At 40.1% G+C, this 16157-nt stretch overlaps 1 protein-coding gene across 4 annotated transcripts in view; it reads right to left on the reverse strand.

Moving 5' to 3' along the window:
• The window catches only part of macrod2 (mono-ADP ribosylhydrolase 2), a 1284034-nt gene that overhangs the window by 258537 nt on the left and 1009340 nt on the right, over positions 1–16157 (reverse strand). For all 4 annotated transcript variants that reach the window (XM_062994956.1, XM_062994957.1, XM_062994958.1 and 1 more), the window contains exon 8: positions 10758–10831. In XM_062994956.1, coding sequence (XP_062851026.1) covers positions 10758–10831 — 74 coding nt within the window. The remainder of the gene's footprint in view (positions 1–10757; positions 10832–16157) is intronic.

A 16157-nucleotide genomic window follows, 5' to 3' on the forward strand; every position in this document is an offset into this window, starting at 1 on the left:
AGAGCTGCAGTTTTGGAGATGCTCTGACCCAGTCGTCTAGCCATCACAATTTGGCCCTTGTCAAACTCGCTCAAATCCTATTTCCTGCTTCTAACACATCAACTTTGAGGATAAAATGTTCACTTGCTTAATATATCCCACCCACTAACAGGTGCCGTGATGATGAGATAATCAGTGTTATTTACTTCACCTGTCAGTGATAATAATGTTATGCCTGGTCAGTGTATGTATTATAATGAACTAAACAAATTATGCATGAATCTTCCAAAGTGAGGTTTATAAAGACATAGAGTGGAGCAGGAAACTATAGTGGCCTGCACTGTACCCTGACCTAAACTCCATTGAACACATTTGAGATAAACTGGAATGTTAAATTTGAATCATCATTGCCTGACCTCACACAAGCTGTTCTTATTAAATCCGTACCTAGAATCTTGTGGAAGCTTTTAAGAAAATAAATGGCTGTTATAGACATAAATAGAGAGCCAACTCCTTATTAACAGCCATGGTTTTGGAATGAAAAGTCTAATAAGCTCACAGCCAAGTGTCCACACACCTTTGGCCATAACATGTATGTATATTTGCTACCCAAGGAAATTTAGGAAAATCAACATATGGCTTGTATGGCTGATAGTTGTACTTTGAATGACTGTATAATGTCTTAACAGATCTAAAGATTGAGATGAACACTAGGGCGGATGGGTGTGAGGCACAGTTCGATAATTTGGTGCCATAATTTTGGAACCCTGTCAGTGATGTGCACAATTAATGAGTTAATCATGCAGAAGTTAAAATAAACACTACCCTTAAAGAAACAGTTTTGTTTGTTATTTAAATAGAGACTATAATCTAACTATCAGCCAATGTCCCGTTCTCTATTGTCCTTGTAAACACAGCATGGAGAAAACACCATTCACTCAATTCACTTTGCCTGCAAATGGTAACTCAAACACTTCAATTAGAATTGCTGCACAGTACTGCAGCATGGACTACCTTACAGTAAAGTATTGAGCTATTAAAAAAGACATCTCTAGAATTCCGGCCCTCTGAAATGCTCACTGATGAAAGCACAATCAACCAGGGAAATTACTGGTAGCTCTTGAGATGCCAATACTAACAGACATTGCATAATCAGCCAACATTGGCAGATTTTGTCCTTGCTTCTGTTTTACATTACTAGTGGCTTCCTAGTTCTTATTTACACTCCCCTGAGTATAGAATAAAGGTGGATTAGATCAATTCCAGACTTACTGCTTAATACCAACATGCACATACACCATATGAACAGAGGATGTGGACATAGAGTATGTCTTAAGAAATATGTGCCTGTTCAAATCAAAAGAGCATGAAAAAGCAGATCAAGATAAAAATGGATCCCAAAGATGGGTACACAAAGATGGGAACAGGTCAGTGGGGTATAGGTCAGGACAGCCCACTAAAGGTCCTCCACACCTGTTAAACCATGTCTTTATAGACCTTGTTTTGTGCATGGGGCAGAGTCAACCCCAGTAATCTAAACAGTTACCCCCAAGCTGTCACAAAGCTGGAATTAATTTAATAATTCTGATTTCATTTCATACTAAAACACCTAATACTAATAGATATAGGATTAGGAACTCTGGATTCCTTCCACCTCCCAAAAACATGCAGAAGTTGAATTAGCTGTCCCAAATTGCCCCATGTGAGACTGTTAGTAAATGGCCTAATAACATGTCAAGGTGTAATTTCAGTTATAGTCAAGTCAAGTCAAGTCAAATTTATTTGTATAGCACTTTTTACAATAGACATTGTCTTAAAGCAATTTTACATAATCCAGAACCGACAGACCAAAAACCCTGTTGAGCAAGCCAAGAGCTACAGTGGCAAGGGAAATCTCCCTTAAATTACAGGAAACCTTGAGAGGAACCAGACTCAGCAGGAACCAATCCACGCTGCCATAATACCAGCCATAATTCAGACCAGGACAAAGCAGTTCATGAAATTAAAGTAACAACTGGATTAATAAATATTTGTACACTGATGAGACAACAAAAATTGTACCACCTGCCTAATATATTTTTAAAACAGCTGTAACCTGCCAAGACATGACCTCTAAAAGAATATGTTCTCAAAACAGCTGTAACCTGCCAAGACATGAACTCTACAAGACAACTACAGGAGCCCTGTGATATCTGAAACCAAGATATTACCAGCATGTGTTCCAATATGTGTACATTTGCATTGGATCATCCTACAGTTTAACCTGGTGCCACTTCACCACAGGTAAATAACTACACAGATGCCTGGCAGTCCACAGGATTTGTTGGACCATTCTTTTTACCATAACGCTGATGTCCAGTTCCCATTCTAGGTGCTTTTAATGGAGTACTTTGAATCGCCTGCGACTGTGCAGCCTCATACACAAAAGGGTTTGATGCACTGTGTGTTGTTAATCTCATCACCAGTACTATATGATCTGTGATTTGAGCTACAGTGGTCTTTATGTTGGTTAGTACCAGACACCAAAGACTTTATGTCCTCTGGCATTAATGAGTCTTAGTCACCCAACCACCTGTCCTTGGATTACTGTCAGTGAGTACCCACCAGAGCTAGCTATAAGAACCTCTTGCTGTTTCAAAGATACTTCAACCCACTCAACTGGCCATAACAATTTGGCCCTTATCAAGGTCACTCAGGTCTTTATTCTGCCCATATCTGCTGCATTCAACACTGAACTACCTACATATTATCATTTAATATATTCCTGACCATCACCTGTATTTGTTATGAAATAAGAGTTGTCTTGCACATTGTTGGGGGGGTGATCCTATTGCTTACTTCATCAGTATATATCAGTGGTCCCCAACCACTGGGCCACGGACCAGTACCGGTGTGTGGGTCATTTATTGCCGGGCCACACAGACAGAATAAATGATTAGAGATCACTACAAGAGCAATTACATTTCCAAAACTCTTCGGGTTACTGTCTCATCACCACTAGGTGGAAGCAGCGTCTTGTTGCTGCGAAAAAAGGATTCACACTGATTTTCCATTCTATAGTTACTCTACTGTATATCGCCAGTCCATGAAATGATATCTTACACGAAATCGGTCCGTGGTGAAAAAAAGGTTGGGGACTGCTGGTATATATCCTGGCTTTTTAAATAAGTAGCTACAACACCGAATCAAAAAAAGTTGGGACAGCCTGGAAAATGCAAATAATAAAAAAAAAAACAAGAAAAAAAAACAGGTTCTGTTTTTTTTGACTCTTATTTGATTGCACACAGTATGAACCTGAGATATTTCATGTTTTATCTGATCAACTTTATTTCATTTATTAATAAACCTCCATTCCTGCATTTCAGGCCTGCAACACATTCCAAAAAAAATTGTGACAGTAAAGCATTTACCACTTTGTAATGTAGCCATTCCTTTTCACCACACTTAAAAGACGTTTTGGCACCGAGGATACCAAGTTATTTAATGTTCCAGGTTTTATTTTGTCTCATTCTTCCTGCAAACACGTATTAACAGGACGGGGTCGTCATTGTCGCATTTTTTGTTCTCCACATATTCTCTATTGGGGACAGATCAGGAGTACAGGCAGGCCAGTCCAGTACCCGTACCCTCTTCTTCTGCTTTGTAATGTGTGCAGCATGCAGTTTGAGTGGCAGTTCTTGATGCAGTGCCGTCTGAGGGATCAAAGATCACAGGCGTTCAGCTTAAGCTTGCACCCTTGGCCTTTACGCACTGAAATTCCTCCTGATTCCTTGAATCGTTTAATGATATTATACACTGTAGAGGGAGACAAATGCAAATCCCTTCCAATCTTTCTTTGAGGTTTATTGTTTTTAAACAGTTCAATAATTTTCTCACACATTTGTTGACAAACTGGAGATTCTCTGATCATCTTTGCTCATCAAAGACTCAACCTTTCCTGGATGCTGCTTTTGTACCAAACCATGATTACAATCACCTGTTGACATCACCTGTTTGGAATCACACCATTATTTAGTTTTTTCACCTCATTACTAGCCCTAAATTGCCTCCGTCATAACTTTTTTTGGAATGTGTTGCAGGCCTGATATGCAGGAATGGAGGTATATTAATAAATGAATTGAAGTTAATCAAATAAAACGTGAAATATATTGGGTTCAAACTGTCTGCAAGCAAGTAAAAGTCAAAGTAAATGTAAGGAACACTGCATTTTTATTTTATTTGCATTTTCCATACTGTTTCTGATTTGGGGTTGTACGTTCCTAGTACTAGTTTGTCATTATTTTAGGCATCTGATAATTTAAAAGTAGTTAAAAATAAAGAACATAAAGTAGTTTGTGTTCTACATACATTATTAATGGTTTATAATTAAGTTAAGAGGCACTTTAATGAAAAACCTTAGAACATCATTTGCAGAAAAAATGATGTTTACACACTCTATAACATTAAAACGCCTGTCAAAGCAAACACATTAACACATTAAATGTTTGCTAGAAAGAGTGTAACAGCTAACAGTATGGCCAGCTTTAATTTTAGGGCCGTTCTACCAGAGCGGAGCCGACAGCCTATCCGCAAAATATCTCTCCCTGACCGAAAGAGATGAGCGGAATACTAAAAAGCCTTTTCATAACTCAGGACGACTCTTCTCCTCCGTGTTCTCCGATAAATACTCTCACTCTGTAAATGTTTACTCAACTCCCTGACATGAACTTATTGGCGATATTCAAAGTGTGGGGCTACTTGGATTCCCAGGACTACAAATTCAGATAGTGTATTATAAGTGAAAAGTAAAGCTATTATTAAAACATAAAAAGATGAAATCAAATCCATTACTTTACTGTAGCTGGAACAATAGCTGGCTGGGTTAGATACGCTCTCATTAGTCAGAATGAGCTACCACCACCCACACGAGGAGAGGAATCTGCACAGTGTACAAAATGCATTGTCTATATTGTGTAAAATCAGAAATTCTTACTCTCAGCTGCACAAGGTAAAAAGGACCAATTGTTTATTGCTTTTTACTCATAAGCAAAATGCAAAGAAGCAATAGTGAGCAATAATAAGTTAACTCGAAAGACAAATTAAGGATGAATATTCAAGCTCCAGTTGGGTGGCAAATTAAAATTTGAATAAATGAGTAGAACAACATAAGCAGCTTGTCTTCTTCCCTTAGAAGGAAGGGTTTACTGCAAATTGAAAGTAAATTAGTTGGATTTACATAATGTGCAATAAAAATGGGACGACACAGAAGCACAGTGGGTAGCGCTGTCGCCTCACAGCAAGACGAGCCTGGGTTCAATCGCCTGGCTGGGCGGCCAAGGTCCTTTCTGTGTAAAGACTGCATGTTCTCCCCGTGTCTGTGTGGGTTTCCTACAGGTGCTTTGGTGTCCTCCCACAAGTCCAAAGACATGTTGTGAAAGTGTGTGTGTGTACCCTGTGATGGACTATAGACCTGCCGGGTTGTTTTTTATCTTTTGCCCAATGTATCGAACCTACTGCAACCTTGACCAGGATAAAACAGTGGTAAAACAGACAATGAATGAATGTAATACTACTAATAATAACAATATAGGGCATATAGAATGAGACATATACAGTATACATATCCACATATGCCAGCTTCTTTAGAAGCTAGGGTTGGAGCGCAGGGTCAGCCACTGTAAAGCGCCCCTACTGCTGAGACGAATAAGGAACTTGCTCAAGGGCCCAACAGTAGCTGTATGGGAGAGCCAAATGCCACTTAAAACTTTACTGTGCAAAAAAAGAATCCTTGTGTTAACCATGTCCAGAAGCGGTGTCAACTTCTCTGGGCTCAGAGGCATCTAGGGTGGACCATTACACAGTGGAAACGTGTATGGAAAAATTAAAATGGACACCGTGTGCTCCGGACCAAAGATAAAAAGGACCATCCAGACTGTTATCAGCAAGAAGTCTAAAAGCCAGGGTGTGTCATGGTATGGGGCTGTGTACATAAAGATCTTAGAGCAACATATGCTGCCTTCAAGGCATCATCTTTTCCAGAGACGTCCATGCATTTTTCTACAAGACAATGCAAAACCACATGCTGCAAACATTACCAAGGCATGGCTGTGGAAGAAGAGGGTACCTGCCTGCAGTCCTGACCTGTCCCCAACAGAGAATATGTGGAGAATTTTGAAACAAGAACGACCCCCTACTGTTGCACATCTTAAGACGTGTTTGCAGGAAGAATGGGACTTAGAAGGAGAAATGGGGCTTTGACTTAGCTGTCCCAATTATTGTGCAACACGATTATGTGACTGGCCCAAATTTCTCTTTCTTTTGGAAACAAATGCACTATTTTTAAAGCTCATTTCAATGCAGCTTTATAAACATTATATTAATGCCCATGGTTCTGAAATATGAAGTATTTCCAACACCTTTATGGTCAGGCATCCACACACCTTTGTGTACATATTCTATTACTATTCCACTAGCCTCACTGAATGACAGAGCTTATAATCCTGGCACCAGCAGCAATGCACGAGCACCCATCTGACAGTCCTTTCTTTCCAGAAGAGACACCTTTGCTGATGCAACCCTTTACAAATCCTGCCACACAAAAAGTAATTTGGTTCCCGGTAGTGCATTTTATTACCACAACAACCGGTTCTGGAGTCCTCCTCATGCTTTCTTCTAGCACTGTCTCCTTCCTTCCAGTGGAAACTGACTGACGGGCCAAATACCAGAGCAGAGATCAATTCCCCCACTGTCAAGAGCCGCACGAGAAGCCAATAACAGAGAAGCAATGCACAAGAACCAACAAATCTGCCAGAAACAGTGACTTCCTCTGTCTGATGAAGTGTTATTATTCTCTCTAGTTGTTTCAGCCAGGGTATTTAATCCTTTACTACATTGTAAAGCCAAAAGTATGTGGACACCTGACTATGAGCTTGTTGGATATCTCATTTCAAGTACATGGCATGGCTGCTTGGGTCAGAATTATGACAGCTAAGATTCAATGAGGTTAGCAGAATAATATGGACAGAGGTATATGAGCATGTTGGACATCCAATTTCAAATTCATGAAGGCAATGGTAGCTCAGCGGTTAAGGTACATGGCTAGTAATTAGAAGGTTATATGGGTATATACTGCAGCAGCCAGTCAGAGGACTAATAGGATCCGGGTTAATTGAGACATCGGACTCGTGATTCCTGATTCAGTATGAAGATTCAGTAACCCGGGTTGTTCAGGAACCGCCCAGCTCTAGTCAAAGCACCAGCATATGTTGTAAAGGAACACATAAGACCAGTGGCGGCTGCTGGTCTTTCAAAGAGGGAAAGCTCATTGTCGGCTTACATCATAAAATTTGTCAATTTATTTATATATAAATTCTGCTCTCCATTCCTTTTCAAGAAAATGGCCTGAAATGGTTTGCAGTTTGTCTTTTGACTTCACTCGCAAAATCCGCAATGGGACTGAAGCTCCCAGTGATAGCGGTCAATCAAAAGGGGATTCAGCCTTTCGACTGATCCTCCAATCATTTTGCAGAAGCTCAGCGTCAAGACCCGCCCACAGCCCCATTCACCCCCAGAGACGCTCAGCATCTGGGGGCGGGACAAAATCGTGGCATTTATCCAATGACCGGCGAGTTTCAAAGCAATGAAAAAAACCTTTCCATGCAGCCCCATTGAAGTGAATAGACGCTCAGCTTCTGCGGGCAAATGCATTGACGCTCCGGGAATGTATGAGAAGTTCGAGTCAGTCGATTTGTGATAGTAGCTGATTCTGAACGAACTCGTCTTTGAGATGAACGTGTTCTAACGCATTTGTAGTCAATGAAATGTTAACACAACTGTACATATTTGACCATTTAATTTTTTACATTTTAGGGGAAGCTTGGAGTCTTAGAGAAATCGCCACTGCATAAGACATAGCGTGACCCTCTATATGCAAACCAGCTCTGCGTGAGATCCAGCATTGGGTTGTGTAAAGAGACAGTTTTCAAATAATTCACACTGAACACATCACATAAGAGTCACATCCACAGTGCTACAGTGCTGTTCTGTATATTTGCTTCTGTACAAGAGGAGCTCTTGAGAACAAAATTCACTTTTCAATGATTATTTATCCATTATTGAACACCTATATCACCCTTGTGTAAATAGTGATTCATTCATGAAGTTACAATTTGTTTTTATAGAGCAGTGTTGACTCATCAGGTAAGATACTAGACTAATGACTGGAAGGTTGCTAGTTGAAGCTTTTATCTTTTTATTTTTAAGTCCCTAAGCAAAGCCCTAAACCTTCAATTTTATTATTTTATTATTCTGTCAGTCACTGGTATTCAGCCTATCCTGTAATAAAATAAATAAATAAAAATAATGGCTCTAATTTTATGACCAATGTTGGGACCCCAACTCTTGGGTTCTATCCTCCAGGTTATGAACCCCTGCATTTATGTTAATGCTATGTAAAAAATAGTGAAAACCATTCAGTGATGTATTATCCTAATGTCTTATTAAAAACAGTACGATTTTGGAACTGCCAGTCCAGGACTTGCTTAAGTCCTGTATTGCACAGTGGTAGCCTAGTTCAGCTTTGGGCTATCAAACTGAAGGTTGTGGATTTGAATCCTGGCTTTGCCACTGAGCCACTGTTGGGCCTTAAGCAAGACCCTACACCCTTTGGTCTCCAGGGGCACAGTACAATGGCTGACCCTGCACTCGGACCCCAGCTTTCAAACAAGCTGGCATTGTACTATACACATTATTATTATTATTACTACTACTACTTTTATTATGTACCGACTTATTAAATCTGTTGATAGTCAACAACTGGGTTAAAAAGGTGGAATGGCAAATCACTTATGCTTTAATTACTTTACAAGACTTTTTACAAAACCAAAGAAGTGCATTTCAAACAAGTCTGGGATCCAAGTAAGGAAAAGCACAGATCCATAGTGGGGAAACAAGAACCATCTCAGACTTAGTTCAATCCACCACAAAGATTTAAAGAAACATAAAACTCCAGCTACACAACCTAGGTCAGGCTCAAGACAAATCAAGTGATCCAAAAAGCTATAATATGGGTATATACTGTATGTTAAATAAAATAGGCAGCCACATGTAAGTTATTTGTGGGAAACAATACTCATCTCATAGGCTCTGAAGTCTTTAACATCAAACTTTAGTTCATTCCAAGACAAATGATAAAAAAAAACCAAAGAACATAAAACTCCAGCCACACAGCCTAGGTCAGGCTCAAGACAGTCAACAAATCAAGTGGTCAAAAAAATTATATGGGTATATATTGTATGTTAAATAAAATAGCCAGCCACATGTAAGTTATTTGTGGGAAACAATACTCATCTCATAGGCTCTGAAGTCTTTCACATCAAACTTTAGTTCATTCCAACACAAATGATAAAAAAAAATAAAAAATAAAACTACAGGCACATAACCTAGGTCAGGCTCAAGACAGTCAACAAATCAAGTGGTCAAAAACAGATATATATGGGTATATATGTTATACCATACAAGTTATTTGTGGGAAACAAGACTCATCTCTAAATGATTAAAGAAACATAAAATAACAGCCACAAAGCCTAAGTCAGGCTAAAGACAGTCAACAAATCAAGTGATAAAAAAAGCTATACATGGGCATATACGTTAAAGAAAATAGCCAGCCACATATAAGTTATTTGTGCTCTAAACATCTTCATACACTATATGGTCAAATGTATGTGGACACTTGAGCTTGTTGGATATCCCATTTCAAACATATGGACAGTCTTAGCCTAGTGGGTAGAGCTTTGGGCTATCAACCGGAAGACTGGCGGTTCAAATCCAGGCTCTGCTATGCAGCCACTGTTGGGTCCTTGAGCAAGGCCCTTAACCCTGTCTGCTCCAGGGGCGCCGTACGATGGCTGACGCTGCGCTCTGACCCCAGCTTCCAAACAAGCTGGGATATGCGAAGAAAGAATTTCATTGTACTGTACATCTGTATATGTATATATGACAAATAAAGTCTGTCTGTCTGTCTGTCTGTCTGTCTATCTATCTGGGCATTATTATAGAGTTTTATAGCCCTTTGCAGCTATAACAGGCTTCACTCTTTTGGTATGGCTTTACATAAGATTCTGAAGTGCATCTGTATGTATTTGTGCTAATTTAATCCAAAAAGCATTTGTAAAACCAGGAATCGATGTTGGACAAGAAGGCCTGGCTTCAATCCAATATATCAAAAAGGTTTACAGTCAGGGCTCTGTTCAGGCCACTAGCATACACAGGGGTAAACCTTTAACTCAAGTTGAAGGTAGATCATTTCTGTTAACTGAGTTATTTTCAATAATTGAATTTAAAATGTATATTGAGTGGTTACATACATTTGGCCATATAGTAGGAATGATTTTGCAGGCATAGCCATGACTCTACTAACCTGTCCTTGAACCGTAAAGACAAGCTGAAGTTTCAAGACACACTTTACCAGATGATTAGCATTGCTCTGTGTGTATTTAACAATATTGCAATAGCTTTTGGAACTTACAAATTAATTTGTAGTAATTCCTTTCTGCTGGACATAATTCAAACACATATTACCTTCTGTGTCCTGACTCAATATGCAACTGTTGATATGCAACATTGACCAATTTAGCAATCCACCAGACCATATAAAGATCCGATTCAAATTAAATTGTCTTTTAATTTGTTATGAATGAAGGATCAACCGAAGCGTGTGTGATTGAAGGGGAATGATACCAGCCAGAAAACTAGTGCAGTGTTTAGCCATAATTGAACATAATTAAACATGCAGCACATACCTCGTCCATGTTTTCTGACAGCCAGTCCTTCACAGTTTGCAGGGCTATACTGGCAGCAGGATCATTGGGAAAACCTGCAAAGGAAGACACAGATTTAAAATCAGTTATTCAGGCTAACAAAACCTTATGCCTTTTAATGCCCTTTTCAACAAGCACACACCATTAACTATAATTTACCATACGGCTTCACTTTAAAACTCCTCCATACAATATGACGGCACATCACAATATTTAGCAGAATCATTGGACATACAAGTGTACATGGCTTGCACTGTCCTGGTGTCCAGGTTTGTCATTGGGGTTGCCACCACAATGAGAAAGTAATGACATATTGACCAGGCGGAGTGAGGAACCGCAAGGCTAAGTGCCATATTAATCACTGAAAGCCAGGCTGAGATGGGAAAGCGAGCACTCTGTTAACACAAGGTATCGATCAGGAATATATTTAGGCTGGATTACTTTTTAATAAGGAAGAAAATGGGAAAGGCAGGCTGGATGAAGTTGCAAGAGTTCATCTCGTGTCATGTTCTGTCTTTGATGAGCTCAGATGTACAGACATGAACCATAATTACAGGACCGTTCTTTCTCTGCTTGGTCTTGATATTGTCTGCTCTCAGATGTAATTTAGCAAACCTAATCATTTAAATTGTTCTTTTTGATGAATCAAATGCATTTGATTCCAGGAAGGGTTTATGGAATGCCCTCAGAAATTATTTGTTGTTATTATTATTTAATATGTATAGCTTTTACACTGTGCTGTGCAAGTTAAATAATTAAATAATTAAATAATATGCAGTTAGCATTTAAAACCTGGGCTGTTAAAACAGAAAAAATACAGTGAACTTTATATATTATTATTTATTAGGATTTTAACGTCATGTTTTACACTTTGGTTACATTCATGACAGAAATGGTAGTTATTCATTACACAAGATTCATCAGTTCACAAGTTTAATGTCAAACACAGTCATGGACAATTTTGTATCTCTAATTCCCCTCACTGGGCGGCACGGTGGCTCGGTGGGTAGCACTGTCGCCTCACAGCAAGAAGGTCCTGGGTTCAATCCCCAGGTCGAGGCGGTCTGGGTCCTTTCTGTGCGGAGTTTGCTTTTCCCCCCCGTGTCTGTGTGGGTTTCCTCTGGAAGCTCCGGTTTCCTCCCACAGTCCAAAGACATGCATTCAGGTTAATTAGAGACACTGAATTGCCCTATAGCAGATGCCCTTTTCAACACACAGCAACTTCAGACTCGACTCGGACTCGTTTCAAATGACTCGGACTCGACTCATGACTTGCAAAGAATGACTCGCAAACAAACGAGTCCCTAGCGTCAGCATGTGTTAACATTAGTTAAGTGTGAAAATTATATATATATATATATTAGGGCTGTTGTTAATCGCGTTGATTAACGTGTTAAAATTTTAATCGTGATTAAAAAATTTAATCGAGAATAAAATTTTTAATCAAACAATTTTTATTGGGCTTGTGTTTGTGCCACGTAAATATGTGTATAACACAGCAACATTGTGTTTATACTGTAGCGATAACACAGGCACAACAGGTGTCATGAGTTACAAATGACTGGAGCTGCTGCTGCTATATATTGCGAAATATTAGGTATTTTAAACAATAATTTTCAAAAAGCATTAGAAATCATCACTAGACAGAATTACAGTTATTAATTGACGCTTTAATATCATCTTTGGTCAGAGCACAGATTTGTCTTGTCAGGCATGTGCTCACGAATACGCGTTACAGGCAAAATGAGCTCAGACTCAGTCTGACTTTATTTCAGATTAATTTACATGGAAAGCGCATGAACTGTGCACGGAACATTACAAACACTGGTGTTAAATGGAAATGAATAATAAATGAGGAACTCTTTATGGCCAAAAACATTCAACCATTATTAGACACCCCATTTTAAAACAATGACCTTTAATAAGAAGCACCAGGACCAGTTAAGCCCTGTCCTTAACTGTTGTTACAAAGTTGGAAGCAATCAATTTATTTAATCTAACTGGTTTTATACACCTGTTAGCAATGGGTATGGCCAAAACTAACAGTTTTCCCTTATTTTATACACACAATTCTTAAAACCTGAAGCTTATGTATAAACATGACTCCAAATTTAAAATTATAATACATTCTAAGAACAATTCCATTTGATCTCACGGAAATTTTAATCTAAATCACAGTTTTGCAAATGTGTGAACACGAATTACATCATTTAGCACACTTTGGTCACCTAGAAACACTGTCCTTCAAAATGCAACACAGTGATTACCAATTAGTCTCAGTCATGTCACACCTGTGCAGATTTAATTGGAAGAACGCATCAATCATGTGTCAGTGTATAAATGAGGCCTCAAGTGACTTTTACAGATGTTAGGCAGGAAGATGTAGCAGCAAGAACACAGAAAAGAAAAAAAGAGTGAGGGTAAGAGGAAACCGAGCAGGACACAGAGGCCATCAAGGACAAGGACGAGGAAGACGAGGGCAAAGACGAGCCAATATTTTTAATGAGAAACATGCAACTTTGGTAGACCATGTAATCAATCATAGTCTAACCATGACTAAAGGTGGGCAGCGAGTCCAGCTGAATTTGAGCCATGTTACACTGGCCTCAGTTATTTAGGCCTTTAAAGAACAGAATGTGTAGGTAATCGCTTAAGTAGTTTTACAGTATGATCTACAGTAATGACAGTTTACCATAACTTACTACAGTGCTCACAGAAATGTACCCTACAGCGGCGCCCAGGAGGCGCAGCGGGATATTCCGCTAGCAAACCAGCGCCGAGATTCTGAACTCCTCGGTCCAAAACTCGGTGTTGCAACAGGTCGGCTGGGCGCCATCTAGCGGGCATAATTGGCACGCTGTTTAAGGACCCTATTTGGCAGACAGAGAGGTGCCTGTGCAAACTGCATGGGTGAAAAAGTGTTTGCGCAGGTCGGAGGACGAGTGAACAGCAATAAAGCCACCTCGACTGTAATCAGGGATCCCCCAGCAGCGGAAGACAAATTGACTACACTAAATTGGAAGAGAATAGGAGAAAATGCATAAATCAAATTAAAAAAAAGAAATGTATCCTACAGTGTAATGTCTTACATGTATGTGCAAGAGGTACCAGGGCGCCCAGGTGGCGCAGCGGGATAATCCGCTAGCACACCAGCACCGAGATTTAAACCGGGATGTTCTGAAAACCCCGGTTCCAATTTCGGCTCTGCTACTGGTTGGCTGGGGACACAATTGGCAGTGCTTGCAGCAGACCACCATATCTGCTGGGTTGGTAAAATGACCGGACTAAGTGGGTGGGCAAGGACCCTGGTTAGCGAATAGAAACACCTGTGCAGAAGCACGGGCGTAAAGAAGGGATCAGCTAGGACTGCATATGTGTCGGAGGGCATATAAGCAGCAATATCCACACCAATCAGAGATCCACAGCAGAGGGACACAAATTGACTTTGCTACATTGGGAGGAGCATAAGCGAGCATAAATAAATAGAAAAAAAGCAAGAGGCCACCATAATCAACATGGTAATGCCATTACTCTGACAAGTTCTGGAAGACAATGTCCATTTCACAACCCTAGAACACGCGCACAGAAAGGACCCAGACTGCTCCACCTGAGAATCAAACCCAGGACCTTCTTGCCGTGAGGCGACGATGCTACCTACTGAGCCACGTGCCGGCCCAGTGATGCTATAACAGCAGCCCAGGCAATAAAGACAATAAACATATACACATATAGATACAAAAATCAGGTGTGAGTATTTTCTTATTATTAAGTTAAGTTATTGCACAGTTCCTATAAATTGCACATTGTGTACTATAAAGAGATAAAGAGATTACTAGACAAATAGATAAATATAGTCAAGTTCAGATCAGACGGTAAAACCCATGAAATGCTGTCTGATCAATCTGCTCTTCATAAACAGTCCAAACACAAACATGTTACACTTGCCCATACAGTGATTTCTATATTTCAATGAAAAATGGTATGAAAAAAGAAAAGCACAAAAGTTTGATGGATCTGGCTTTCTGGAAGATTGGTAATTAAAGGAAGTCCACTTTGCATGAGCACATCTGTAAAAATTCTGCCATTCTGCCAAAACCTCTTGTACTTCATTACAATAAGACAGAAAGAGGGGTGTAGAAGGAGGTGTTGGAGAGGGTAATGGATGGTGGGAGAAAATGGTGGTGTGGAAAATTCTACAACACTTTTTTATAGCAGGAGCAGAGCAACAAGACTTTGGCAGAACTGTTTGAAGAAGCTGTTAAATAATTACTAGGGCTGTCTACTGAATGACATGCCACCGGAGAACTTTAGCAAGATTTCATAACCCGTAAATTAACTTGGTGCCAAGTGAAGGAACCTTCTGGGTAAAAAAAGCCCATCCTGGGAAACATCTAAAAGCACAGTTGTCAGACAAATGAAGAACTTTAACGTACATTAAGTCAGATTTATTTTTAGCCTTTCATTGGTTCTGGGTGAATGTAGAAAAAGTATATGGACACCACTCCAAATTAAGATGTTCAGATGTTTTTGGCCCTAATCTTGCTGACAGCCAGTGTTAATTAATCCTACTGAACATTTTTAAGATGACTGGGGATGTTAATGATTATTTAATTCCACAGACACACACTAGAATCTTATGAAAGGCTTTCCCATTAAAGTAGAGAGTGCTATACCTACAAAGGGATGCCGAGAACCTTATATTAATGCCTATGGTTTCGGATGAATGGATTGGTTGGAAGGATTGGATAGATGAAGGGATGGATGGAAGGGAAGGAAGGACGGAGGGAGGGAAGGAAGGAGGGAAGGAAGGAGGGAGGGAGGGAGGGAGGAAAGATGAATTAATGAATTGGATGGATAAATGGATAAATGGATGGATGGATGGAAGGAAGGAAGGAAGAAAGGAAGGAAGGAAGGAGAGAGGGAGGGATGGAGGGAGGATGACTTGATTGAATGAATGGATTGATGGGGGAGGGAGAGGTGGGAGGAATGGATGGTAGGGATGGATGGGACAGTGGCAGGAAAGGATGGATGGATGGAGGGAGGGAGGGATGGATGGAGATAAATTGATTGATGAATGAATTGGATAAATAGATTGGATTGGATAGAGGGATGAATGGTTGGATGGATTGGATTGGATAGAGGGATGGATAGATGGATGGATTGGATGGGGGGAGGGAGGGATCATAGGAATGGATGGATGGGACGGAGGAATGGATGGGACAGAGGGAGGGAGGGATGGTAGGGATGGATGGGACAGAGGGAGGGAGGGATGGTAGGGATGGATGGGACAGAGGGATGGATGGAGGGATGGATGGAAGGGAAGATGAATTAATTAGATGGATTGATGGATGGATGGTGGAGGGACGGATGGATGGGACGGAG

This window comes from Trichomycterus rosablanca, chromosome 5 (assembly GCF_030014385.1).
Source record: "Trichomycterus rosablanca isolate fTriRos1 chromosome 5, fTriRos1.hap1, whole genome shotgun sequence".
NCBI lineage: Eukaryota > Metazoa > Chordata > Actinopteri > Siluriformes > Trichomycteridae > Trichomycterus > Trichomycterus rosablanca.